General features: G+C 40.4%; 1 protein-coding gene across 2 annotated transcripts; it reads right to left on the bottom strand.

Moving 5' to 3' along the window:
- Positions 1–10,426: 10,426 nt before the first annotated feature.
- Positions 10,427–26,019, bottom strand: SP1173 (major facilitator superfamily domain-containing protein SP1173). Of its 2 annotated transcripts, none has more exons than XM_017239845.3 (6): positions 25,832–26,019; positions 13,696–13,914; positions 12,551–13,387; positions 12,333–12,478; positions 11,483–12,266; positions 10,427–11,419 (listed from the first exon to the last, which is right to left on the bottom strand). In XM_017239845.3, the coding sequence occupies exons 2-6, from the start codon at positions 13,775–13,777 to the stop codon at positions 11,058–11,060; spliced, it is 2,211 nt and encodes a 736-aa protein (XP_017095334.2). In that variant the 5' UTR covers positions 13,778–13,914; positions 25,832–26,019; the 3' UTR covers positions 10,427–11,057. The 2 variants fall into 2 exon arrangements, with proteins under 2 accessions (XP_017095334.2, XP_017095335.2); XM_017239846.3 differs by lacking the exon at positions 25,832–26,019 and adding an exon at positions 25,520–25,746.
- Between the last annotated feature and the right edge of the window lie 106 nt (positions 26,020–26,125).

The following is a 26,125-nucleotide window of genomic DNA, read 5'->3' as shown; positions in this document are numbered from 1 at the left end:
CCGCATTTTGTTGGCAAGCAGGTTTAATGATTAATTATGCAGACATCGGCTCAATGCAGAAAATGGAGCACCCACATGGGCGGCCAATTAAAAAGTAAAGTTTACCGCCTGTAAAATATGTTTCGTATCAAGGAGCAGTCAAGGCGATCCTGGACATGAATTTGGTAATTTACGAAAGCGTTAATTGCAAGTGGCTGGGACAAAAGACAAGACCTTCTCATTAACTGCGAAGGGGAACTGCGAAAGGGTGGAAGGACGGAATTAAGGCCCGGGCTTTTCCGTCGCCCACCTCCCTGTCAGCTCACTTCACATACAATTAAAAAGTCAACACCTTGAATTGAACTCGCACACATTTAATGGCCTGGGGCGAGCCGGGGGATGGCCCCACACTTCTTTACAGCTACCTTCGTGTGGAATCCCCGTGAAGAAACAAAAAAGTCGCACGCTGCGAAAATTTTCACAGTAATTAGCAAAGTTTTGCGCCTAAAAACAAAGGGCATCCGGCTTTTTCGCAGGCGCCTGTCAGTGGCCGGGGCGAGGGGTGGCTTCTAATGAAAAGCCCTCGACCCAAGTAAATGATAGCCAGAATATATAGTAGTGCGCCCGACCAACAGCAGGACCACGAGCATAATCCCATTTATTTCAAAGAACTTTGTGTAGCAAGGAAGGCTACGCGGCAGGAGGAGGATGGGTGGCTGGAATTTGCATAACTTTGATATGAGCAGCATGTGTGATAATCACATCCATTTCAGAGTTGAACAATATTTCCAAGAGCCACTCAGTCAAACTGATTGCCTTGGCTGAGGATGGATTCGGTTATTGCTCCGCACTCGAAAAGTATATATTTCCCATTCAGTGAGGCGACACCTCCGGCAATATTTCAATTATATAAGGCCGCCGACGACGACTCACTTTCACCTCGTTACGCTTCGGAGAGCCAACTTTTGGAATGAATAAATTGCTCGGCAACAAAGCGGACACCAAGTCAAAAAAATATATATTATATTATATATGTATGGCAGTTGTCGTTGCCCGCAAATGTATGCAATAAAATTCATTTATTTACGCCTACCAAGCAAACAAAAAATTCCACAATATAACAAATTAGCATTGAAATGGATACAAAAAGCGAAAATAGCAACGAATTTTTCATAAAATCGGCAGGTTTTCATCGTTCGGGCTTGAGTCTGTGGGATACGCATCATGTGGCAGTGGCAGTGGCAGGACCTGCTGCCACGAAGCTGGACCACCATCCGCCGGTAAACATCGCAAATCAGCGCGAATGTTTATGCATGAAGCCAGGAGCAAGGAATTTCATAAAAATTAAATTGTGCATTCGTGCAGATTTGTACGCTGGAATTATGACACAATATGCGACTGTAATAAATGTCGAGGCAGACAAAAAGGACCCTTTCGGGGGGCTAAGCGTTGGCACTGCCAATTGGAGTGCAAACCGGAGTGGGTGTTGGTTTTGGGCTGCGTTACCATGGCGAGCCAAAACCAACTCCGGCAAAACAATTTTCACACGTGCAACCTGCAGCTGCAAAAGGGCCAGACGATCTCATAAATTGCCACACCCATGCTGATGGTGACGACGCTGAAAAAGGACCTGCTTTACAAAAAAATACAGTTAAATTGAAAAAAAATACGATTAGTTAATTGGTATACGACCTTAAGAAAGTTCCCAAAACATATTTATTACCGCCTTGGTATCACCAGAATTATTAAATGGTTCTTCAAGTAAGTCCTGGTACTCACTTCCATAATAAATTTGTAGGGGAGGACTGCCAAAGCCTTTAAGAACTGGAGCCACAACAAAGTCGGTGTCCCTTTCAGAGTCTGCTTTGCGGGTAGACGCTGATGCAAATGATCAAAATAATTACATGAAGCTCTTTTTTTCGACACTGCTTTTTTGCACAAAAGACAAGCGCAGTTGCAACTTCAAAATGATGAAAATGAGTTTTCTTTACAAACAAAATTAAAAGTAAAAGGAATAGAAAGGAGGGAAGCTGCACACCGAATCCAACGATGTGCAAAGTTATTTTTCACAAGTGCTTTCCAGACCCGCCCACGGCCGCCTCTATCCATGGCACCCTGTCGCCTGCATGTGGAAAATGTGGATGTGGAAATGGCCATGTGGTTGTGTGGATTTCCGTTAACTTATGGTTAGCAGTCCGGGCGGGGGATGTGGCTGGAGCCGGAGTCGGTGTCGGAGATGGGGGATTGCATCCCGTTCTATCCGTGGCTCTCCCGGCATATTCCTATTTTTATGCTGTGCAAATGACAGCAATTTTTCATAGAGCAAAGCGCAAAGCTACCAAGGCCCCTTCCACAGAACCTCGCTCTTTGGAGTTGTTGTCTTTGCGAGGTGCCAAGTGACAATAATTTTGTCTTTCCCTGCCGAGTGGAGAGACGAGAGTCAGATCCGGAACCCTCGGTCGGGGCTTTTGTTTCGCTGTCAGTGCCTAATTGCCAAGATTTGGCGCTGCCTGGCAGACCGAAAGAAGAACCCCAGCTCAGAGCGAGAGCCCTCTGCACCGCACACATGACCAACCTTAAATTCTGAGGGCTTCCAAAATCCTTGAGCGCAGCCACCCAAGTTTATTGCACATATGTGCGCCCCGTGGCACAGCCAGCGCAAATATTTAAATGTCACTCTGGAACAAAGTTCAGCCAGCAGTTGAACTTTCTTCGCAACTAATCCATTTATAACCTTTTAAAAATATCATTGAGCCACTCTGGTTTATGGCCCCGATTAATTCGTGGGAAATCCATTATTTCCCATTTTGGAAGGAATCCGATTGCCGCTCTATCAGATCGTTCAACTCCGCCAGACAGGGTCGGAGGGTATTAAATTAAAGCCAAAAATAGTGCGATATTTTTATGGAATCATCAAAATCAGACTCTGAACAAGTCGAACGCTTATATCGGTTCGTCCGTAGCACTACAACTACGACTCATAACTGTTTGGCTTGCTGTGAAAATATCAATAAAGAAAACTAATGAAGTGCGCGCTGCCTTAAGTGGCTTATTGTCACTTTGACACTCGCACATGCAGAGAGTGCTTACGTGTGTGTGCGAGTGGGTGTGAGTGTGCGGCTAATGTCAAAGGGCAGACGCACGTCGAGAGCTCAAGAGGAAGGCAATCGAGCCAGCGTGTGTGCTATAGTGTGTCGCGTCGCATCATAAAATCCGCACTTATTACTCCTTTTATGCAACTAAATATGTACACAAAAGTAAATAGCCTCTGGGGAGTCTGCACTGCGAAAAACGTAATGATAACGAAGAAAAAATAAAAATAATACATTTCGTTGCAAAAATTTGTATCTTGAATAGTATTTAACACACCCTAAAATTAATGACAAAGTATTATTTTTGTTTTAGAAGAATAGTTGAAGTTTTTAATCAAAAATATACAATTAATATCATTTTATTATACCCTTGCAGAGGGTATTATAATTTTGGTCAAAAGTGTGCAACGCAGTGAAGGAGACATCTCCGACCCTATAAAGTATATATATTCTTGATCAGGATCACCTCCTGAGTTGATATGAGCATGTCCGTCTGTCCGTCTGTCCGTCTGTCTGTCTGTTTCTATGCGAACTAGTCTCTCAGTTTTAAAGCTATCGTCTTGAAACTTTGCACACACCCTTCTTTCCTTTGCACGCAGTATATAAGTCGGAACGGCCCGGATCGGCCGAGTATATCCTATAGCTGCCATATAACTGATTGATCGGAAAAGGTATAACTTTGGTGTTTTTAGAGTTAGAGAATTTAAATTTTACATGAGAGCTATTTTTGGCAAAATAAAATAATACTATATGCCAAATTTCGTAAGGATCGGCCGACTATATCCTATAGCTGCCATATAACTGAACGATCGGAAATGACCCAACTTTCGTATTTTTGAAGATAGAAAGCTGGAACTTAATACAGATTATATATTTGGTCAGTTGATCCGACCTACCAAATTTCATTAGGATCGGCTGACTATATCCTATAGCTGCCATATAACTGAACGATCGGAAATGGTATTTGGTAGAAATATCAACTTTCGTATTTTTGAAGATAGAAGTTTGGGACTTTTTTTAGATTTTGTATTGTAATAAATAGGATCGGCCCATAAGGATCGGCCAACTATATCCGATGTTTGCGATATATATCCGGTTTTAACTGCAAGGGTATATAAACTTCGGCTCCGCCCGAAGTTAGCTTTCCTTTCTTGTTCATTGAATACAACTAACAACTAATATCTACTTTAGTTTTACCTAATTCTAAAATTCTTCTTATTTTAAACTTAAATTTAGTATATTTATTGTAAACACAGTTGTAATATTTAACTCATAAATATATATATTATGAGTCATTATATATGAATATATTTATGAGTCAAATTTTGTTCAGAGTGTAATCGTTTACTTGTGTGTACATTTATTTACTTTTAGTTAACGCTTGCCTGAGTGGACACTGTCGTTGCCTTCATTCCTTGGAACTGGCTTGCTGTCTGGCTGCCCTTCTGCTCTTAAGTTTTGGCTATTAGCAGCCAGCAGCCACCCAACGAATATCCTTCGGGGTCAAGTGGCCGTCGTCCTGCGGCTCTTGTCTCCGTCTTGCCACAAAGACTCATATATTGGTTGGTCAAGTGCTGGCAAAATATTTACGCAGCGTCATTGAATGAGTAAATGCAATTCATTGGACTCATAAATTGCAAATCTTTGCGGGAAAATACAGCAAATAATTAAACAAGGCGGCAAAGGATATAAAGAGAAAAAAAATCGAAGGAACGAGTTGCAACGGTCATAGACGAAGTTATTAGGAAATATTTTTTTAAAGTTTATCCCGGTTGGGTTGAACATGCGTGTTTTACCGATCCACTCATAGGCTAAGGTTCAAATCCAATCAAATACATTACCAAATATTTTATTTTTGAATTTTGGGAAAAAAATAAAAAGTACAGCCTCGCAAAAATATATTATACATATATACCATATCAAAAATTGCATGGCTTAAGTTTTTTTAAGACAGAAGAATTTTTGAATTGAATTTCCCAAAGAAGTAGAAATTCTCAAAAGTACTGTTCATTTTTTTTAACACATTCTCAGGACCAAAAGTGAATCAATATTTAAATATCAACTATAAGAGAAAACAAAAGAAAATTGAAAATAAAATATAACTCATTTAACCTACCGAATTTCATAACGATCGGCCGACTATATCTTATAGCTGCCATATAACTGAACGATCGGAAATTGTATTTGGTATTAAAAATCCCAACTTTGGTATTTTTGAAGATAGAAGCCTGGGACTTTTTTTTTTAGATATTTTATTGTAATTAATTGGTTTTATTATGATATTCTCGTAAGGATCTGCCAACTATATCCGATGTTTCCGATATATATCTGGTTTTAGCTGCAAGGGTATATCAATATCGGCTCCGCCCGAAGTTAGCTTTCCTTTCTTGTTTTCCCCTATACAAGGAAGTGGCTAATAAAAATAAAAAAAACTGCCATCGCTCTGAAATAATACATAGCACAGTGGTCCAGCCCGTAGGCCCAAAATAAAAAAACTAAAGTCCAAATTTTGACTTTAAATGTACCAATTCATATTTATAATTGGTCTAGCTATTTGAATATATTCATCTTTTTGTTTTAATCTGTCTGTCCGCTTCAAGAATAGCATCGAAAGTGATAGCATGATATTCATTGTGTATTGCAGCGCAAGCAACGTGCAAGTGAAGCTCTCCGCAAAAAGCTTATTAAACATTTTTAAAACAAGTGTTTGTGCCATGGAAGTTATTAATTTAGTACATTTAGTATTAATTTTAGTACTTGTATTTAGTACATAATTGTGAACGTTCTTAGTTTGTCTTTTCTGTGTTTGGTTAGAGTTTTAGTTGTGATGGCACTCTTTGGCATTCACAAATCTTTTTATATAATATTCTTAAGCATTTTAAGAATATAAGAAAGTTTAGTTCAAGTGCCGTAAGGTGCCGTGCGGCTTACAAATTACAAAAAGGTAACCTAACCTCAATTTAAAAAAACCGCATATATATCGCAAGAATCAGATGTAGTTCGCCGATCCTTATGAAAATATCATAATTGAACCAATCTATTACAATCCAAAATCTAAAAAAAGTCCCAAACTTCTATCTTCAAGAACACCGAAGTTGGTATTTCTACCAAAACCATTTCCGATCATTCAGTTATATGACAGCTATAAGATATAGTCGGCCGATCCTTATGAAATTTGGTAGGTTGGATCAACTGACCAAAAATCTGTACGAAGTTTCAACTATCTATCTTAAAAAGCACAAAAGTTGGGTCATTTCCGATCAAACATTTATATGGCAGCTATAGGATATAGTCGGCTGATCCTTGCGAAATTTGGTAGGTCGTATTATTTTGTCAAATATAGCACTCGTTCAACAACTGAACTTTCTAACTGTAAAAACACCAAAGTTATAGCATTTTCGATCAATCAGTTATATGAATGATTCAGGCTACCATTGAAAGTATCTGAATTGCTTGATGGCGTAAGTTGTACTTCGGATACACATTTAGAGGACATTTCATATTTTAAATTTAATATTTCCTTTCATATGAAAGTACAATCCGTTGAACAAATATGTACAATGACAATAGAAATAAGGTACTCAAACATAATATTTTATTTATTCTACATGAATTTTAAAAAGAAATATGTACTGCTAATAAAGCCTCTTATTAATGCTAATAGATATTTTAAAGAGTACTCCTGACTTTTTTATGTTCAATAAATAAATATGGATAAATACAAGTATATTTTTATGATTTTTTTACAGAATTTTATGGTAAAATTCTTAAATAGGTAAATTTAAAAAAAGGATATACCCATCGCCCATTTTGAAATGTCTCGTTTTGTTTTCGAGATATTAATTTCGGCCAGAAAAAGTGGTCGTTGACCCCATAGTGCGCCGCCAGCAAGATTCTCTTCAATATTTGTTACAAGCGCCAAATAGACGGCCTGGAAATGCTGGTTATCTTAGGCAGTGGATCGGAATTATCCTATGGGTTGCTGGACGCTGAGTACGACTGGGAGATGAAGCACAAGGCGGCCCACGAGCTGGTGTAACAACCCCTGTACTACGCCGCGATGAAGGATGCCTACACAGGAAGCTCAATTTAAAATTTAAAAAATAAGAAGCAAATAAGAACTCATTTCCTAAAATATATAAAAAAAATAAAGAAAGCTGCTTAACTTAGGCAGTGGATCGGAATTAGCCTATGGGTTGCTGGACGCTGAGTACGACTGGGCGATGAAGGATGAGGATGAGGCGGAAGCGGCCCATGATCTGGTGCAACGAGCCCTGTTCTATGCCGCGATGAAGGATGCCTACACAGGAGGCTCGATTTAAAATTTAAAAAATAAGAAGTAAATAAGAACTCATTTCGTAAAAAATATAAAAAATAAAGAAAGCTGTTTAGCTTAGGCAGTGGATCGGAATTAGCCTATGGGTTGCTGGACGCTGAGTACGACTGGGCGATGAAGAAAGAGGATAAGGTTGAGGCGGCCCATGATCTGGTGCAACGAGCCCTGTACTATGCCGAGATGAAGGATGCCAACAAGCAAATAACAACTCATTTGGTAACAAAAAAAAATAATTGAAAATAGGAAAATAATTTAATAAATAAAAAAATCAAAATATAACTCATTTCGTAAAAAAAACAATAAAAAAAATAAGAGCTCATGTTTGAAAGTTGTTATGAGCCGCAGGGCCCTTAACCAACTGCCTTAACATAGTGTAGCCTGGTCTATTTATACACAAATCCCCATACATTTTTGACAGTCACGGTAATGGCAATGTTGTCGCAAAGTTTTTTTTGCGTTTGCCCAAAATTCCACTCAAAATGGACAATTTTTGGCCACAATTTTTTACGAATTGGTCACTTTAGAACCCCCCTAAAGCAACTGGTTTTATAGATTAAAATTTAAATTCCACACACTTTGAATTTCATCCATTTGGCACAACCTTTTTATTATTATCCTCAGAAACAGCTTGATTTGGTAATAAACAACTATCATTTTTGTGTAAGGGCTGATCAAAATGGGGTCAAATACAAATTTTTTAAAATATATTAATTTTTGTAATAACTTGAAAACAAAAAGTTTCATTTAGGAAGCAAAGATGTGACCATATGCCAAAAACAAAAGCTTGGACGGAATTTCATAGGATTTTCATACAAATAGACCAAATGATATATGCATTATACAATTATACAAGGTAGTCAATTCGGCTGACAAATCGTTCGGGTTTTGGTCCCTTAATTTCAAACTGTCAAACTGAAAGGTAATCACCTTTTTTTCATTTTTTTCAAAACTTTAACCTTTAAGTGGCCAAGCAAAAAAATGACTTTTTGCAGTTCTTGTCGAAAGCACTTGCTAGTCGTAAAGTTTGTTTTTGTAGTTTTTTTAATCTAAAAATTTAAAACAGACATTGTTCAACTATGTTAAAATTAAAACAAGAAAGGAAAGCTAACTTCGGGCGGAGCCGAAGTTTATATACCCTTGCAGTTAAAACCGGATATATATCGCAAACATCGGATATAGTTGGCCGATCCTTATGGGAATAGGAATATATAATCCAATTTATTACAATACAAAATCTAAAAAAAGTCCCAAACTTCTATCTTCAAAAATACGAAAGTTGATATTTCTACCAAATACCATTTCCGATCGTTCAGTTATATGGCAGCTATGGGATATAGTCGGCCGATCCTAATGAAATTTGGTAGGTTGGATCAACTGACCAAGAATTAAATCTGTACTAAGTTCCAGCATTCTATCTTCAAAAACACGAAAGTTGGGTCATTTCCGATCGTTCAGTTATATGGCAGCTATAGGATATAGTCGGCCGATCCTTATGAAATTTGGCATGACGTAATGTTTTGCCAAAAATAGCTCACATGTCAAATTTGAACTCTCTAACTCTAAAAACACCAAAGTTATACCATTTCCGATCAATCAGTTATATGGCAGCTATAGGATATAGTCGGCCGATCCGGGCCGTTCCGACTTATATACTGCGTGCAAAGGAAAGAAGGGTGTGTGCAAAGTTTCAAGACGATAGCTTTAAAACTGAGAGACTAGTTCGCGTAGAAACAGACAGACGGACAGACAGACGGACAGACGGACAGACGGACAGACGGACAGACGGACAGACGGACATGCTCATATCAACTCAGGAGGTGATCCTGATCAAGAATATATATACTTTATAGGGTCGGAGATGTCTCCTTCACTGCGTTGCACACTTTTGACCAAAATTATAATACCCTCTGCAAGGGTATAATAAGGGACTATAATTCTACGAATGGACTACCTTGTATAATTGTATCATGGAACTTATGATAGTCAGTTGGTTGGCTCCCAGAAAGAGCTGTTTTTTCTTGTTTTTACACCTTGCAGAGTATTATAATTATGGTCAAAGTGAAGTAGTGAAGGAGTCATCTTTAAACCTATAAAGTACATATATATTCTTATTCAGAGTGACTTCAACAGTTGATCAACACCAGCATGTCCGTCAACTTCAAACTTTGCACACACACTTCTTTCCTTTGCACGCATTATATAATTCGGAAAGGATTATAAAATTCGGAATTGGTTGAATATATCCGTATACATATATAGAATGTCATAACTTTAATGGTTTTAGAGCTTGATAGTTTGGATTTTCTATGAATACGACATATACGACATTTAAATTTTATTTATTTTTTTTCAACTCGATCCGATTTTTATGATATCCGTCCCTAACTGCAAGGGCATATCAACCTCGGCTCCGCCCTAAATGGTTATATAAATTTGATGGGTAAGCATGAACAAACACAGACAGAAAACAAATAAAAGCGAGGTAAAGGGATAAAGGGATATTTCTCTTAGGATTCTCGAGGATTCTTAAAGGGATATTAAAAAAATTGTTTTACTATCAATGGGTTATATGACAGCTATTTGGCACATAAAGTCAACCTATTCGATTAGTCGGCTAATTCTACTATGACAAAAGAAAGATGTGACCAATGTGTAGAGTCGGTACCTTTAAAACAGAGAGACTAGATCGAGTACCATGAATGCAAAGGATACAAATTTAAAAAAATACGAAATTTAAATAAAAGCTCCAGCCATAGGAGAATTTACAAAGTAGCCAAGTTCCATTACCAAGGTCGATGTCTCAGAAAATAATATCCAATAGTTCCAAAAGCCAACTGTAGATGGCGCCTTAACTAACTCAAAGGGGTCTTGGAAGACCTTCACATATATTGAACAAGAAGAATTATGTTCCAAATTACTTCCTCGCTAGCCATCATTAAATTTTCCGCATGACAATGCCACTTCCTGGGTTTAGCCCAAAACAAAATCCCACGCCAAAAAAAAAACTCTGCAGCAGTGATTCCGCTTAATTTGAAAACATTTAATTACCATTAATTATATTTTTGTATAATTACATTTTCTGTTTTATTGTTACATTTATATGCTCGTAGTGCATCATGTATTATGCTTAGTAAAATCACGCAAATGTTTCATTAAAAATTGATGCCTTCATTTTTGTAACTTTGTAAAGAGAACGACGTGATGTCTGGGGAAATTGTTTTTGCATTAACTGATGTTGCCGGCTGTATTTGTTGCTATTATATTGCCATTAAAGCGGGCAGTTGATGGCTCTTTTTTTCCAGCCAACTTCCCCATTATGTTTTTAATTAAAATTATGAACTCGCTTAGTTGGCATTAAATAACAAATTAAATAAGTTCTACATGCGATTTATAAAAAAGTATTTTTTTCTCCTTTTTCTGTTTTGTTTTTTTTTTGTTGTTTTTTCTTTTGGTGGTTACACTTAGCAAAAATATGCATTACAAACTATTAGCAGTGGTGCCCTCAGGCGGACGACGGGCGTGGCACGGGCGCGGGCGCTTGCGATGCCGAGGGGAGGTGGAGTCGGCGTGGTGTACACATTTAAAACCTAAGAATATCATTCGCACTCACATCGCGAGAGAGGGAGTAATTTCAATCGTTCATTGATCTCTTAGTACCTAAACTGGCCCTTCTTCCCCCTCTCGTTGTGGTAAACCCTAAGAGGCGAGTAGCTGCCGTTGCCGTTGCCGTTGAGGGACGCTCCGGCTCCGTTTCCGGCCCCGTTGCCATTGCCAGTTCCGTTTCCGGTTCCGGTATTGCCAAAGTTCTGCGAGGCCGAACCGGAGATGAGCTCCTCCGAGTGCTGCGGCTTGGCAGTGCAGCGGGGAGCCAGAATCAGGTTGTAGATCCCAAAGTAGACCAGAGCCACGATGCACGCCACAATGGCCAGCCATTGGTAGGTGCACTGCCAGGCCTCCAGGTGGGGGTTCTTTTCATCCCGGGCCAGTCCAATCAGAGCTCCAAAGCCTTTGCCTGGAGAAAGTGAACAAATATTAGTCTCGACTTGATTAAATTAATTTAACTTGTTGCACTAACCTAATCCGAAGAAGGCCAAGACAGCGAGGGCCTGTCCAGTGGCTGTCAGTTTGCGTGGCATGGCATGACGCATGTATAGGATGATCGTGATCCAAATCAGACCAATTACAGCCGGCTCGATGGTCTCCATGACGATAGTCAGCCACTGGCACTGGACATCACTCAAAGCCGTAAAGCGAATCACAAAAATGGCCAGACCACCGATGAAGATGTTTGAGTGGCCACAGTACTCAATGAACTTGTCCACGTTGAAGAAGAGCACCAGGATGAGGATGAGACCCGAGTAGCAAACGGCATTTGCATCGGTGAAGGTCCAGTGGAGGAAGCTGTGAATGCTACTCCAGAAGGTGCCAAACAAGATGGACACCAGGGTCAAGACCACGATCTCCGGACTATAGCGACGGATGGCGGACATGGGCACCACCAGCATTCCGGTCTTTGTATGCCACCACCACTCCGGCGGGCTCAGAGGCATCTGGGAGGCGCACAGAAGCACCACAGCGCCCAGAACGAAGCACACAATGAATATGATTAGGGCAGCCACTGCGGCATCTTGATTGGGCTCCTTCTGGAAGAAGAACAGATCCAGTGGCGAGAAGAGCACCACGTAGCCAATGGCGCCCCACACATACTGCCGGCAGACCTCGCCCCTTCCCTCTGAGGTTTCACGCACGGCAATCACAATGGCGGTGTTTAAAAGGGTCAGAGCAGCCATGGGGAAGATGTCGCCCAGCAGCCGGATGATTGTGTAGCTCACCAGAGTGTCCTCCACACTGCCAATGGTCTAGGAGTTGGAGAAAAAACTTTATTATGATTGATTGCTTGAAAAATTAATCGAAGAACAACTAACATTGACACACTCGCTGTCGGAGAGGACGCTTTTGTCATGGTAGGGATTCACCACCTGACACTCGATCATGGGCTTGCAGCTGGTTCCATTTTTCAGAGCCTTCATGTACTTCACCTGGTCATCGGGGATGTTGCACTGGAATCCGGCTGGAATGGAGGGCATTGATTTAAGTAATCTGTTAAATTAAAAAGCGTTAGGAAATTAGGAAGCTAACTTACCCAAAGGATACTGGCACCAGCCATCGTAATCATCATTCAGGTCTTCAGAGCTTATGGCAGCTCCCATCACCGCATCCATTACGACACTGGTTTTTTCCTCGGTGTAGGCGTGACAGTGTTTGACGATGTCCTGGCCCTGAGAATTCTTCTCGGTCAGGCAGACATGGGGTGGCTGGACATAGACCTTCTTGGGTGCGGTCTTCACTTGCCGAGTGGCTCGGTGGGCGGTGGCTTCGGCACTTATGGCCTCCACTCCCGCACTATCCGCTGGATCAGAGATATCCGCAGATCTTTGGGTGCGCAGACTCTCAGTTACCGCACTGGTAGCCTCGTCGTCGTAATCGAACTCTGAACTTTGCTCTGTCGAGGGAGCCAGAGTAGGCACCTCGGCCAGCCAGGCCACGTACAGAGGCTCATAGAGCTTGGGATTCTGGCAACTGTAGGTGCATCGGGTGAGGTTGATGCGGCCCTCCTTCTGCTCCCACCGACTGCAGCTGGCATTGGCGCCACAACGCTCTTGGAACAGGAAGCCGCCACTGTCATCGCATCCAAAACTGACCAGAGGCTCGTGGGCAGGCGCTCGGCTCACATCCGGTACCGCAAACAGGAAGGCGTAGATCAGGGCGGAAATCAGCAGGAAAACGGCTGTCAGCACTCGCAGAGTGCGTCCGAAAGTGTTGGGGTTCCTGGCAGCCAGGCGATCTGCCCAAGGACCAGCAATCAAAGGACCTAGAATGGAAACAAAAGGCGCTAGGATGGTAATGGTGCGATACTCGGAGAAGGTCAGTCCCAGCAGAAGGGGCTTTGTGGCATGCAGGATATGCAAAGCTGTGAGACCTGAAATTCAAAAAAAATGTATTAGTCTCAGGATTAATTGTACATATTTATTGAAAAATTAATACATTAAGACACCAAAAGCCATAGTAGCATTAAATGAGATTCTCACAATTTTTATACTTTTATTTCCTCGTTTTTCTATAGAAATTAAAACAAAACTAAAAAGTTACGCCCAAATAACATTAATTGGCGATTAGAAGACCGTTTAATCGTAAATTGTTTAAAGAGTCTCAAAAACAAAACTCTTATTAAATAAACCTTGTTTTTTGCTTAAATGTCATGGCTTGAATCACATCAACTTTACTCACCACTAATCACGAAAAATACCACAAACTTGAGCGAAATCAACGTCTTGTTGACTCGCGGCTTGCGTTCGGCAATGAAACCCATGTTCGCGGCTGCTGAATGCTACAAACTATCTAGTTTAATCTCTCTAATTAAGCCACCTCGGGGATGGATTCGTTCTTCTTCGTCGAATTCCTCTGCGTTCGTTGGGAATCAGATGCTCATGATAGACTCGATGGGTTCTGAAAAGAAAGAAACTTGATAAAATAGCTATTTCTAACTGGAGAAGACATTGAAACGTGAGCGTCACATGCAACCACAAAAGTCATAGACACTAGCAACCAACAGGCTGTCAACCACAGCAACTGTGCAGGCCCAAAACAATGGGGTGCCGTAGCAGCAGAAATTATTAGAGGCACTGAAAACTATTTGTGCACCCTATGTGTATATGCAGCAATTTGTGTGGACATCAAAAACCAATCAAACCATTTTATGTCACTCGTCAATGGTAATCGGTAGGCAAACAAAATATGCCTGGCATGATTCGAAAGACTGGATGTAAAAGATATAGACAGATATGTGTATATTTGTGACACAATGGGGTGTCAAAAATAAACAAGTGTCAATAGGCAATAGGCCACAGCCGACATTCATAACACACATACGCACCGTTGCCCAGCAGCTGGCACAGGAGCAACAACAACAACATTACACCAACATAACACAATAATTGAACACAATGGCAGACAACAAACAATAGTGAAATACATACTGTGTCTGCCCTAGACATAAATTTAAATTAACTGTCAACGAAATTGTCAATGGCACTCGCACACAAATTTTATGTAGCTTTAATCATCAGAAAACTATTTGCCGGCGATTATGATAAGAGCTGAGATAGGTTGGGGGTGTAATTCAGACTGGATTGCTTAATGCAACCACTAGACAGGTCACTAAACCCAGTCGACAAGTAAATTGCTTGAAAATAACTAAAATGCATTCAGTCCCCTTTCTGCTTTGTCTGAATTGATGATACTTGGAGTGTGCTCTTCTCGGCGTTGACAATGAAACTCAGAAAGGAAAAGGAAAGTGCCAGCCAGACTGTGATCATATTTAACTCGGCTGCGGCATTTTTCCAGCTGCTCAGCTCAGAGAACCCAGACAAGAAACAAGATTTTAAGTAGTTTTGTTGCCTTCGACCGCAGCTAAACCGGTTGTTTGGCTTGTCAGCTAGGCAAATTACATCACCCCGAGCAGAAAGCGAAACATTTGACTGACTCTGCGTGCGATCTACAAGCTACGCCCCCCCCAAACGCTGCCCAACCCAATCCCTTCGAGGCCAGGCAGATGGGCATCCATCAGCCATCTGCAGAACTTCAGAAAAGTCATCAGATAATTGAACGAACCTCTCCTTCCCACATAGCATGCAGCAGGGCAGAGCCAAGGTCCGATTTACATACGATTAACTATATAAAATTTGTAAACTGTTAAGCTTTTAAGCGCAGGGCCTCGGGGCCAATCAATAATCCCAGACGGCCTTGCCAAAGATCAACCTTCCATAAGTAAGCAATCCATAAGTAAACACAACACTTGGGCAGCTCCATGAATCATCTTCAAAATGATTAGAGAGTAATCTTTTAAACAAAACATCTGACCTAAATGGCTCTTCTTGAAATGAAGTGTTCAAGAGATTACATTTAAAATACTATTAGTCATTAGAACGATAAGTCTTACAATCTATTTCAAAGTTGGTTTATCAATTCTCTCCCCAAAATTTTATAATGTTATGAGGCTAATTATACCCGGTACCCTCATGTCATTAACACAAATTTGATTTCCTAATGTTCATAAATCTGTTATCAGATGATCACTACATCTAATTGCTGATACAGCAACAATAGTAATACAAAATATAGTAAACTTTATTGCTGCCGGCTTATCTCAGCATCAGCATTGAATTTAGTCGTAGGTATGGAAAAAGGTCAACCTGGCAAACAAAAGGCAACCATCCAGCAATGCATGACGTAAGCCGGCAACACAACAAATAAATACGAGAGCAACTATAAAAAGTCGCTGTTGGTTTGAGACCAAAAATTCAAATTAGTAAACAGCCAACGACCAGCAGCCAAAAACAACAATATGGAGCTTCAGTTTCAACTTAATGACAAAACGCCTAGCACGCACACACCCAAAAAAAAAACTACAACATCCAAAAAATAAAAGAGGAAAAACTAATCCAACGCTGGGATCCCCACACACCCAACCTGGACTGCCAGTGATTGCCCCACATGGGCACTATGTATGACACAGTGCGCTTATTTATGACCTAAGGTAAACTTTTGGCCGGCGCTAGAGCCCCAGAAAGCAAGCCAAATGGCTTTAGTTTTTCATTGCGTGAGCCCGGGATCGAGATCGGAGGAGGAAGTGGCAGAGGAGCCATCGGAGCCGTCCAACGGAACTAGTACCAGGCAAACATACCCATGGGGGCCACTGGCATTCGGCAATTAACCATCGTAGCCACCGTACGTACGAGTACATGGAAACATACAGGCGACAAAATAAAAAAAAACACGGGTGTTTTTCAAATATTTTGGCTTCCAAATGGCTATTCCATTTCGCCCATTATTCTCATACATGAGAGGAATTTATTAGTTGCATTTCTATACAATTTTTGAAGAATTCGTTAGGGAATAATAAAGCTAATCAAACAAAATTTTTAATGTTTTTTCCGAGTATTTGTTTGCCTTCTGTTTCTACGTAATTTTAGGAAATATAAGAAATAACACTTTAAATGGTGGACATTATTTAAAAACCTTTGTATAAATGTATTCCATTGCAATGGAACAAAAATTTTGAGCTTTAATAAAAACAAATTTTTTTTTAACAGGGTAAGAAAACAGGGTAAAATTACCCCCCAATAAAAAAATAATATGTTCTAGAAAAGTGAATTCAGTTAAAATCGAATATTTAATATTATTTAAAACCCCAGTATTTTAATATTATTATTATTAAAAATACATTTTTCATTGAGTATTTCCTAAACTTAGTTGTATTTTCTTTTGATTATATATTTGTTTATTTATCAAGCAAAATTAAGTTTCATTTTCTGTTCATGTTAACAATTTTAGAAAAAATCGGTGTTTTGGGTTTTAAAAATATATTTCTTAATCGACTTCTTTGCCGCCTGCACCAATATACCAGTGTTTGAATTTTCTTTTCGGTTTTCGCCACTTGCAACTTTTCCGGTTGGGTGGCAGTGGATCTGCCTTTTGTTGCTACTCCGAAAACAAAAAACAAAAAATAGTAAGAGCCAACTGTGAGAACCCTGTTTTTAGGGTAACTTGCCGTGCTGATGGAGGCGGTAATTATGTACGAATGTGTGCGTAAAGTTGGGCCGACCGACCGAAAATAGAAATTTAATTACAAGAAACGACAAATGCCCCGTGAACAGCGTGAGTTGTTTGCTCTGTGACCCCCTGTGTCTAATTATTTTCTGTGCGTCTGTATTTTTTATCAGCTGCACGGTAAATCACATTGTAAATGTCAATTAGTGATAAGGCCAAAGCCAGAGACCAAAACCAAAAAACAATGAGGTAATATATTTGCGCATGCGCAATGCAAATTCTATTTGCTGCCGCTGATTTGGTTTGGCAGTTGCTTGTTCGCATTGTTTGCACAAGATCCGTCAGACCGGTTGCCAAAGACTTTTTCACACCTTTCTTGGTAGCAAACAAGCAAGCCAGTTGAGTGGCTGCACAGGAAAACATTTATTTTTTCGACTGATGTTACAAAATAAATACAAATAATAAACTTGTCAAGATTTTAATTTGTGATTTTAATTTTTTCAAAAATATTTTTGCATAAAAATAGATAGGTGCATTTCTATTAATCTTTTTATTTTCCACTGCAATGTCTAGCTACAAAGTTGCGCTTGTGCATCGGACCCCGTATCCCCATTGTGGGTCAGTGGTGTTTTTGTTGTTGTTTTGCCCCAGATACTTTTTTGGGGGCTTGAGCCCAGACTGTGTGGCGCATGACAGGCCGCCGCTTAATTATGCGTAACACGACGACAGCAACAACAAATACAACAAATGCAATCAATAGGAAAGCCGCAACAAAGGCCCCTTGAATTTACTTAAATTTCTGAATGAACACCGCGCTCTGGCCACACTGTGCCAGTTTGAGCGGCAGTGAGCGGCTTTAATTAACATTTAAAATGCATAAATTGTGGGCCAGTTCGAACTGTGTCAGCAATTTGGCTCCGAACATGGGCGGCGAGAGTCAACGTGGGCCGCCCGCCCCGGCAAGTGCAACGTCATCCGAAGGTCTAGACTCTAGGCTCTCGAATAGATCCAATGAAAGTGAGGGAAATGCCAGGAAAGTGCACATTTTATTTCTACTCTGGATGTCTGCCAGGTTTTCGGCGCTGTTTTTAATCGCGTGTAAAGTCAGTAAACGCAACATTACCATATCCCCCAGCCCCCAAATTCAGATGCGCGCGAGCGTATCAGGAACAAGAAAATGTAAAGTCAAAATACTAAATCGAATGGAAATTTCAGACATTTTAGCACTTGGCGTTTGACATTTGGCTGTCGAATCGGAGGGAATAAATCAGCGGATAAGGCCACAATCAGGGCCGTAGCTTGAGCCTCGGGGGCCCTGGGGCAACAAGTAAATTTGGGGCCCCCTATACGGAAGTCTTTTGCCCCGGCGGGGCCCCTTCCCTTCGGGGGCCCTGGGGCACCGCCCCACCTGCCCCATGCTAGCTACGGCCCTGGCCACAATCCACCAGTAAGCTAATCAAGCTTGACTCATACATAATTATAGTTTGTACGTTTCCCTCGTTATTTTTGTTTGGCATTTTTCTTTGATTTTATCATAAATTTGTACGTTTAATTGGGCTTCTCTTCGCTGTTTACAAATGTAGGCACGTAACGCGGTTCTGCTTTATTTTTGCTTTTTTATTTTTCCTTGCAGTTGCATTGAAACGACCTACACATTGCACCCACATAGGTACGTATATAAAAGAAGATATACGGCTAAAGTTGAACGAACGAGTAAAGTACCGTAACGTTAATCAATGGGGTAACTGAGTTATTGATGATTGTGCCACGAAGTCTATTTTTTCCCCCGATTTTAAGGTGAGGCGACAACGCACACCTTTGCGCCGAGCCTTGGGCGGTAGTTTATAAGGCCCATTTCCGCTAGGGCTGTGTTAATGATACTCGCATTGTGCAATAATTTATTGTTTTCGTGTGAGGTCTCTCCGAATGGGAGATTTGCATTGCCAGTCCCCACTGCCGGTGCATTATGGAAATCAGCCATAAAGATATTTTCCCGACTCAGAATCGTGTACTGTGACAAGTATTGAGGAATGCAGACACTGCAGTCAAGCTTTAACAGAAAGTTTGGCTCAATACGATCTATCTATATTACCCAGTACTCCATTCTGAATATATTTAATTTATTTTTTAGAATAGGGTAACAAGAGATTATTTAAAAGAAAACTAAAGAAAAAAAGTTTAAGTGTTATAGACAATGAACGATAAAATCTATTGCCTAATGATGCACTCAAATGCCTCCATATATAAACATACCTATTTATAGGAAAGCCACCCACTTGTCTTCGGCACCCAAGCGAATTACAAGCTACTTAGTATCTTCCAGATGCACTCAAAAACGCATTCACACTAACAACAGCATGGCACGACTCCCCTGAGGACCTCAGACACGCCCCAAACGGGGTGGCACACGCTACCCCCGCCCCCGGATCTCCTCATACGATGGCTTGTACTGCCGGCTAATTAATTAAGCTGAAGAAATTGGGTCAAAACACATTCCCGCACACACACACGGCAGGCAAGTGCATGAGAATTTGGGTGGGCTAGGAGGGCTAGTTGACCCAGCCCTCCGTGCTCCCAGCCCCAAGCTCTTCATGTTTCCCCAAATCGGAAAATACGTAAAATTTCCGACAAACCAACAAGAATTTATGTGCAAATGTAAAGCCAACCGAGTCCATGATTGAGCAATTTATAGACCATCAGCACGCAAGTCACTATTCCCCCGCGGCCGAGGGGCGCTAGGCTAGTTCCGAATTTCGGCAGGGAGCGGAGGTTAAGTTATGTAGATGAACAAATCCAGTCGAGGAATATTTCTACATAGTTTATGGCGAAAATTCTCTCAATTAGTGCGGGACACAAAAATAGAAAATCTGTCTTCTGCCGCCAGCCAGAGTGCCAGCCTGAAAACAAATTCATAAATATTTCGGCGAGCATGAATTTATTGTTGTTTATATTTGAATAGAAATTTTAGTTTCAATATGGACCGCATAATGCGATTTGGACCTCAGACCCCAATTTAACGCCAAAATTCTAAACAATCGAAATGGAAATGTGTTTTATTTTAATTGAATTCTCAGTTAAACCATATCGAATATCTCTCAGGGTGTTCAATAATACTCCAGAGTTCCATATTCCCTATTAAAGTAATTGATTTTGTTTTTTTAGACAACAAAGAAAAGTGTATCTCCTCCCAATGGAGTCAATTTAATTGTTATTTTTAGGCCGCACATTAAAGGTAAAGAACATCAGGTAGGCCTATGTAGGCATCCAAATTCTGTTTTCTGTTTGGGCTTTTGTGGTGAAAGGTGGAGGCTAGCCAGCACTTGGATGCAAATGGCCCGACCGGCAACTTGTTGCCTTGCTATGCACTTTTGTTTACAACATTTCGGGCTTGTTGGCGGCTGTGTCAGCTGTCTGCCAAAATGGTCAACGGTGGGTGGGCTAATTGCAAAAAATTTTATTTTTGCTCAATTCCCGTTGGTTTTCATTGCCGTCATCGGTGAAGCAAGCGCCATTAAACTGTCCAAAACTTATTTCAGCTTCAATTTGTTGATGTCATGACCCCTGAATTTTAGCGACGATCTCGCGTTCACGTTTCTCTAGAGTCTAGAGTCTAGAGAATGTGGAGCAATGCCTCCACATGACATCATCTGCCTGATTTGACGCAATATTTTTCGGTTGATTCTAAATTTAAACAACTTTTTAGCGCTCGGTAGAAAAGTGGACAAAAATACGGGAGGCTGGAAAGTGATCTTCAAAGGTGCTTTGGTTACAAAACTAGGCAATAACAATAATGAACTCATTCCCCTGACTTGAACAATTTGATTTATTTTCGTTCAAGGATTTCTATGCCACATTGCACTTTTCAATTATTCGTAAATCAATTTTTTCCGAGCAACACCGTTACTATGTCACAATTATGATATCATTCGGTAGATGGAGCACGTTGACTCAGTGGATTCAGAAATTTGCATACGACCTCGAGTATTTCAATGCATGTAGTAGAAAATGCGCTACCGCTTCGTACAAATATTTTTTTCAGGCCAGCAGTAAAAAGTGTTTATAATTAAAAAATTTGTTTATTTGTTTATAATTTCTGCCAAATAAATACACCTACAAAAAGTGACTACATTTTTTTTTCAAATAAATGCTATCTAATTTAAATTTAATGAAATCGCCTTTAAATCTTTCAACTACTTATGGGCCACTTTATAAGCTTTTGCAAGCTTGTATTGCCACACCGAATGTGTCTGGCTCCAATTGAATAGTAATTTTGATGAGTTTGGCTCTCAATTAATTAGCCAGCACAGTAATTGCTGTTATCCGAAAACAGAATTAGACAGGCGAAGCCGCCAATTGAGACATCAGACTCTTCAAGTTGCGCAGGCGCTGTGGGCTGCCACCATAAAAGTGCGACGATAACCTGCGACTCTTCCAAACTTGGAGCCAAAGTCAAGGGAGCCAAATGGCGCTGACACGACCTGAAAAGATGCGATTGAAGTCAAGTCACGCATTGCAGTCGTTTCCTCAAAACTCGAAACTTGATTTCCAATTCGCTGGCTTACTGGCTGGTTGGCCGCAAAAAAAAAGAAGAAAACCTCTGGGTCTGCGTGCGACAAATGCAATTCTTGAAACCGGCCCCCAAGAGCGAGCCCGTAAACATCCCACAAAAGGCGATACATAGATACATTTGTAGCTACAACTTGGCTTTGACGGTGGCTTGTCATTCAAGCGGCAGATACTTGTAAACAGGAAAACGTTTCCTCGAATGCAGCATTAACTTGAGCATGTTCTCGAGTAGTTCACAACATTTCCTTCGTGTCTGCTTTGAAGCCCAAAGTCGAAAAGTCGCTCTGACAGAGCAAATCCCTATTTTTTGGCGTGGGCAGTTCAATGGCAATGGCGCCGCCGTCTCTTTGCGGGCGCCTGACATTGAATTTTCTGCAATTTAACTGCCTTACTTAATGTCAACATAGGCCAATCCCAGCGACAGCAAACAAACTTTCCCACTTGGTCGCCAAAACTCAGAAGTCTGAAATCAGAGCAAAATCAACAAAAGTTTGGCCCAGTTTCGTGGGTCCGCCGAAATAGTCGTGCGTCATAAATAAAAACAAAAACCAGGCACCTACTGTAAATGCTTGGGGTCCATGACAGTTGCTGAAATAGCCAGAAAGTGGCTTGCTCTTGGTATATAAGTGATTTTTTGTATATATTGTATATCTATGTATGTATCGGCAAACCGACGCGTCGGAGACAGCCTGAAGGAGGCATCGTGGCCTCTGAGTCATCGGATTCTTGCCAAAGCTTTGACACACATATAGAAAATTTGTTTAAGAATTTATAGACAATCTAAATACAAATGTATTACAACATAGTTAAACCCCTAAAAAAAAAATACAGATTAGAGGGATTGAAAAGTTGAAGGTCACTTAACCGAAAGTGTCTTTAAGTTCAGTCAAATACAGAGTATACAGATACAGCTACAGAGTATTAAAAAGGTTAATACAACCACTTATGGGACTTCCAAAGATAAAAAATTTCCAGACAATATTAGAACAATGTTGTAATCTTGAAACTTATACCATCGTAATTAATCCCTTAATCAAAAATAAAAGTCTCCAGAAATTTGTATACATCCTTCCTGCCCTTTACCCCTTATATACCAGTATATTAATTTTTGTGTTGCTGATTATTTGGGGGCACTATGGCTTTGTTTATTTGCCCATATGCCTTGTCGTTTGTATAAAAAAATACACAGCACATTGAAAATATCCTCAACAGATGTGCCAACAGATGAGATCAAAATGTGTCGAGAATATAGCCCACAGCATTTATTTATATACATACATTTGTGTGTAATTTGAAATTGTGGAAAAATCAGCATAATAAATTTGAGTTTAGCTAACATAATTCCAATACTGTGGCAATTTTGTGGAGCAAATAAACCGACAGACCGCCAGAGATCGAGATCAGGAGGGATCATGATGAGGTTATCGCCGATGACGCCGAATGATGTCATAAGCGGCGGACACACTCGAATGCTTCATATCCAAAGCTTGTTTCGGGTTTTGTGTTTCGAATTATACCAATACGAATAAATGGAGGTATACCTATATATAAGTTCTTTTATGTGGCCCTATTGATGTGCCTTTATTTTTGCGGGTGTGTGGGTTTAGCTCCATTGTTTGCCATTAGAATGTCTTGTCTGCCGGTTTTAAGCGTCAAAGTTGTTTGTCGGGTTTTGGCGTCTGCACACAAATATCAGCGCAGTACTGCCTTGCTTTCTGCCAAATTCAAGTTCAAGCAACAGACGTTGCGGGTGTATTTTGTATTTGTTTTCCCCTTTCGAGTCTGAGCTGTGTTTCCTCCATGTGTTTGTCGCAAAACATTCTACGGCAGGAGCCAACTCCCAAGGTGGATATCTTGAAATTTACGCACTTTCTTAGATTCAGGGTGGTTGTCTATCGCTTACTAGGGGTGGTTCCCCAGCCGTTCCATCTATTTTTGGGGTGGTTTCATAACGCTTCTTGGCCTTCTTTTGCCTGGATTTCACTTTTGGCTTGATTGATGGCAACGCCTGGCGTGTTTTAATTCCTATTTCCTCGGGAGTATTCCACAGTCAAAAAGGGGTGGCTAACGGTATACTGTTGTGTACCGGCATTTGATGCCACCCCATCGGCATTTTTCAGAAATCCTACACGGAAGCTAAGCTCTACATTGTTATTTCTTTCTTTTGCTTCTTTATGGTATTTGGAGTGACGATAAATTGCTTAATTTATTGATAGATCAAAAAGTTTCTGGGTCAAAGTAGCTAAGAGGGATGTAGAAACGTCCCCTTTATGTAAAAGTTATAAGAAATCCCAAAGGTCGACTCATATTTCAGACTTATTTTTTGTGTTCCTGGCTACTTAAAAATTCCAGATAAAGGCCAAGTTTTTCACTCAGTTTTGGAAACTAAATACTTTCCTTTATATCATTTTAAAGTCAATAAGGCTCTTTTACTTCGCTATTACATTACTTATAAAGTTATTCCCATTTTTGGGAAACCCAGCCATTCATTAAATTTGTCGCTGAACCCATAAACCTATTTTGCAACTATTAGGTCATTCCCATAAAAAGAACTCTCAAAGGGGCTCGTCTGCCTCCCATAAGACTCATAACCAGGCACAAATCGAAGAAGTGCACTGCGAGCTACCAAGATGGAAACGCAACAGTTGCAACATGGTAACGTGGTGAGTGGAAGTTGGCTGGGCCGAACAAAGTCATGGGGCGCAAATAAAAATGTCAATAAAAATTACAGCAAATTGCCGGCTGCCCGCACCCTCCTCCTTGGGCATTAGTGGGCGGCAATGGTCGCACGCAGGGCTCGTGGCTTGTGTGGCCTTTGGTTACCAAGGTTACTATCCCTACTATCCTGGCGACAATTGAGCGCGTTTGGCTGATTAAATTACCCGAGTGCACACTGTGGGTAATGAACAAAGGACTGTCTTTATTCCTTTTATTCTCCTGAACAATAGGGATAGCGGAAAGGGGGTTTGGTTGCATAGTGCATTAAGCAATTGTTCTTTTATGTGCCATGGCCATGTCGCCAGGCTGTCTGAGCGTCAAAGAGTCGCCACCAAATTGCATTTTTCAGCACGTCAACCCAAAACTATGTCCCTACAATTTCATTGATTTTCTCCTCTCGGTTTCCCGCTCGATGATTTCATTTTCAGGACACAGCTACAACTTCTGGGCGCCTGTTGGCTCCTATCCTTTCAAGCAAATGCAACATGTGAACGAGGACTAAACGAGGCCGTGTCGGTGCCGAAGTCGTCCTTCTTCTTGTTTTTTTAATAGTCCTTCCCAGTTCGGCTGTCACATCATTTTCGCTTTTAATTTTACCTCTTGGCTGCCACCGATGACCGCAGAAGCCAACAAACCAGATGACATCACAATTTTTTGAGTGGGTTTGATTGTGTGTCAGTGTGTTTTTAATGTGTGTATAAATACACACAGAGGCGGAAATGTGTGTGATTGATGAGTAAGCTTAAAGCAGAGCTTGCCAAAGGACCTTCACAAGGATACAAAATGAAGGTATACAAAATTGGAAGTAAAATACTGGTCTTTAATCCAGATTTGTGCTTTGCTTGTCTTTCTAAATATATCCTTGAGGTTACACATTTTGAGTTCTTTAGACTAATGACTTTTACTGTGGATAAATTATAAATTCGAATTTCATGTAAATTTTATATTATTTTTGACATCTTTAAAACTTTTTTATGCCGACCCTAATTTGCATTCCCATGTAAATTTTAATATCACTTTACTTCCAAGGCTACATTCAATCTAATAAGGAATATTTATTATGTTGTCCATATTTAACCACAACAATCAGATAATATTATTTCCGTTTTTGCGGCAATTTCTTAAGCTAATTAGTCGGCTAATCACCAATTGAATGCTTCTGTTTATAGTGAATTCATTATTTTCTATTTATTCGTTCTCCATTAGCCAAAAAAGACACACACTCTTTCACCAATCACTGACATCACAAGCACTTGTTCGTTCGTGGCCAACTGTCACCAGAGAATTCGAAATCGTTTTTGATTTTATTTGTATTTCTGTTTCTCTTATTTTCAAATTAAAGGAAAATATTTTAAATTCAACACTGCCTGGCACAAGAATAATAGCGACAGAGCCAAACTAAACGCGCAGCAATTTCTAAAAGCGAGAACTACGAAAATAAGTTTTTCGAAAAAAAAAAATAAAAACTCAAAACCAAAGGAAACACTATTATGTATAGTCTATATATATGTAGGCGGTATGGGAAACACACCGAAAGGCGCGCGTCGCGCGTTTGCTTCAAATAAAAACAGAAATCGTTTTTATTTGTATATATATTTATATTTTGGCGGCAGCTGCCGGCGACGAAGTTAAAGGAGCTTCGGCGTGGGTGACTCCGAGTCACGATATTTTCGGTAGCAGTATTATCCGCGCTATTTTCGAAACGTCCAAACGCCTCGCCGTTCAAAAGAAAACTGAACGACGTCTGGCCAGACGAGAATACTCACTATGCTCCGCACTATGGGGTAAGCAACCACTTTATTTGGCACTTTATATTACCAATAAA

This window comes from Drosophila bipectinata, chromosome 3L (assembly GCF_030179905.1).
Source record: "Drosophila bipectinata strain 14024-0381.07 chromosome 3L, DbipHiC1v2, whole genome shotgun sequence".
Taxonomy (NCBI): Eukaryota; Metazoa; Arthropoda; class Insecta; order Diptera; family Drosophilidae; genus Drosophila; species Drosophila bipectinata.
The sequence above is the reverse complement of the archived record's forward strand: the minus strand, read 5'-3'. Positions and strand labels throughout refer to the sequence as shown.

Coding starts and splice junctions, on each gene's coding strand:
- SP1173 (XM_017239845.3), bottom strand. CDS start 13,777: ATGGGTTTCATTGCCGAACGCAAGCCGCGAGTCAACAAGACGTTGATT. Junction 12,267..12,332: donor CCGACAGCGAGTGTGTCAAT/GTTAGTTGTTCT, acceptor TCCAACTCCTAG/ACCATTGGCAGTGTGGAGGA. Junction 11,420..11,482: donor CTTGGCCTTCTTCGGATTAG/GTTAGTGCAACA, acceptor CACTTTCTCCAG/GCAAAGGCTTTGGAGCTCTG.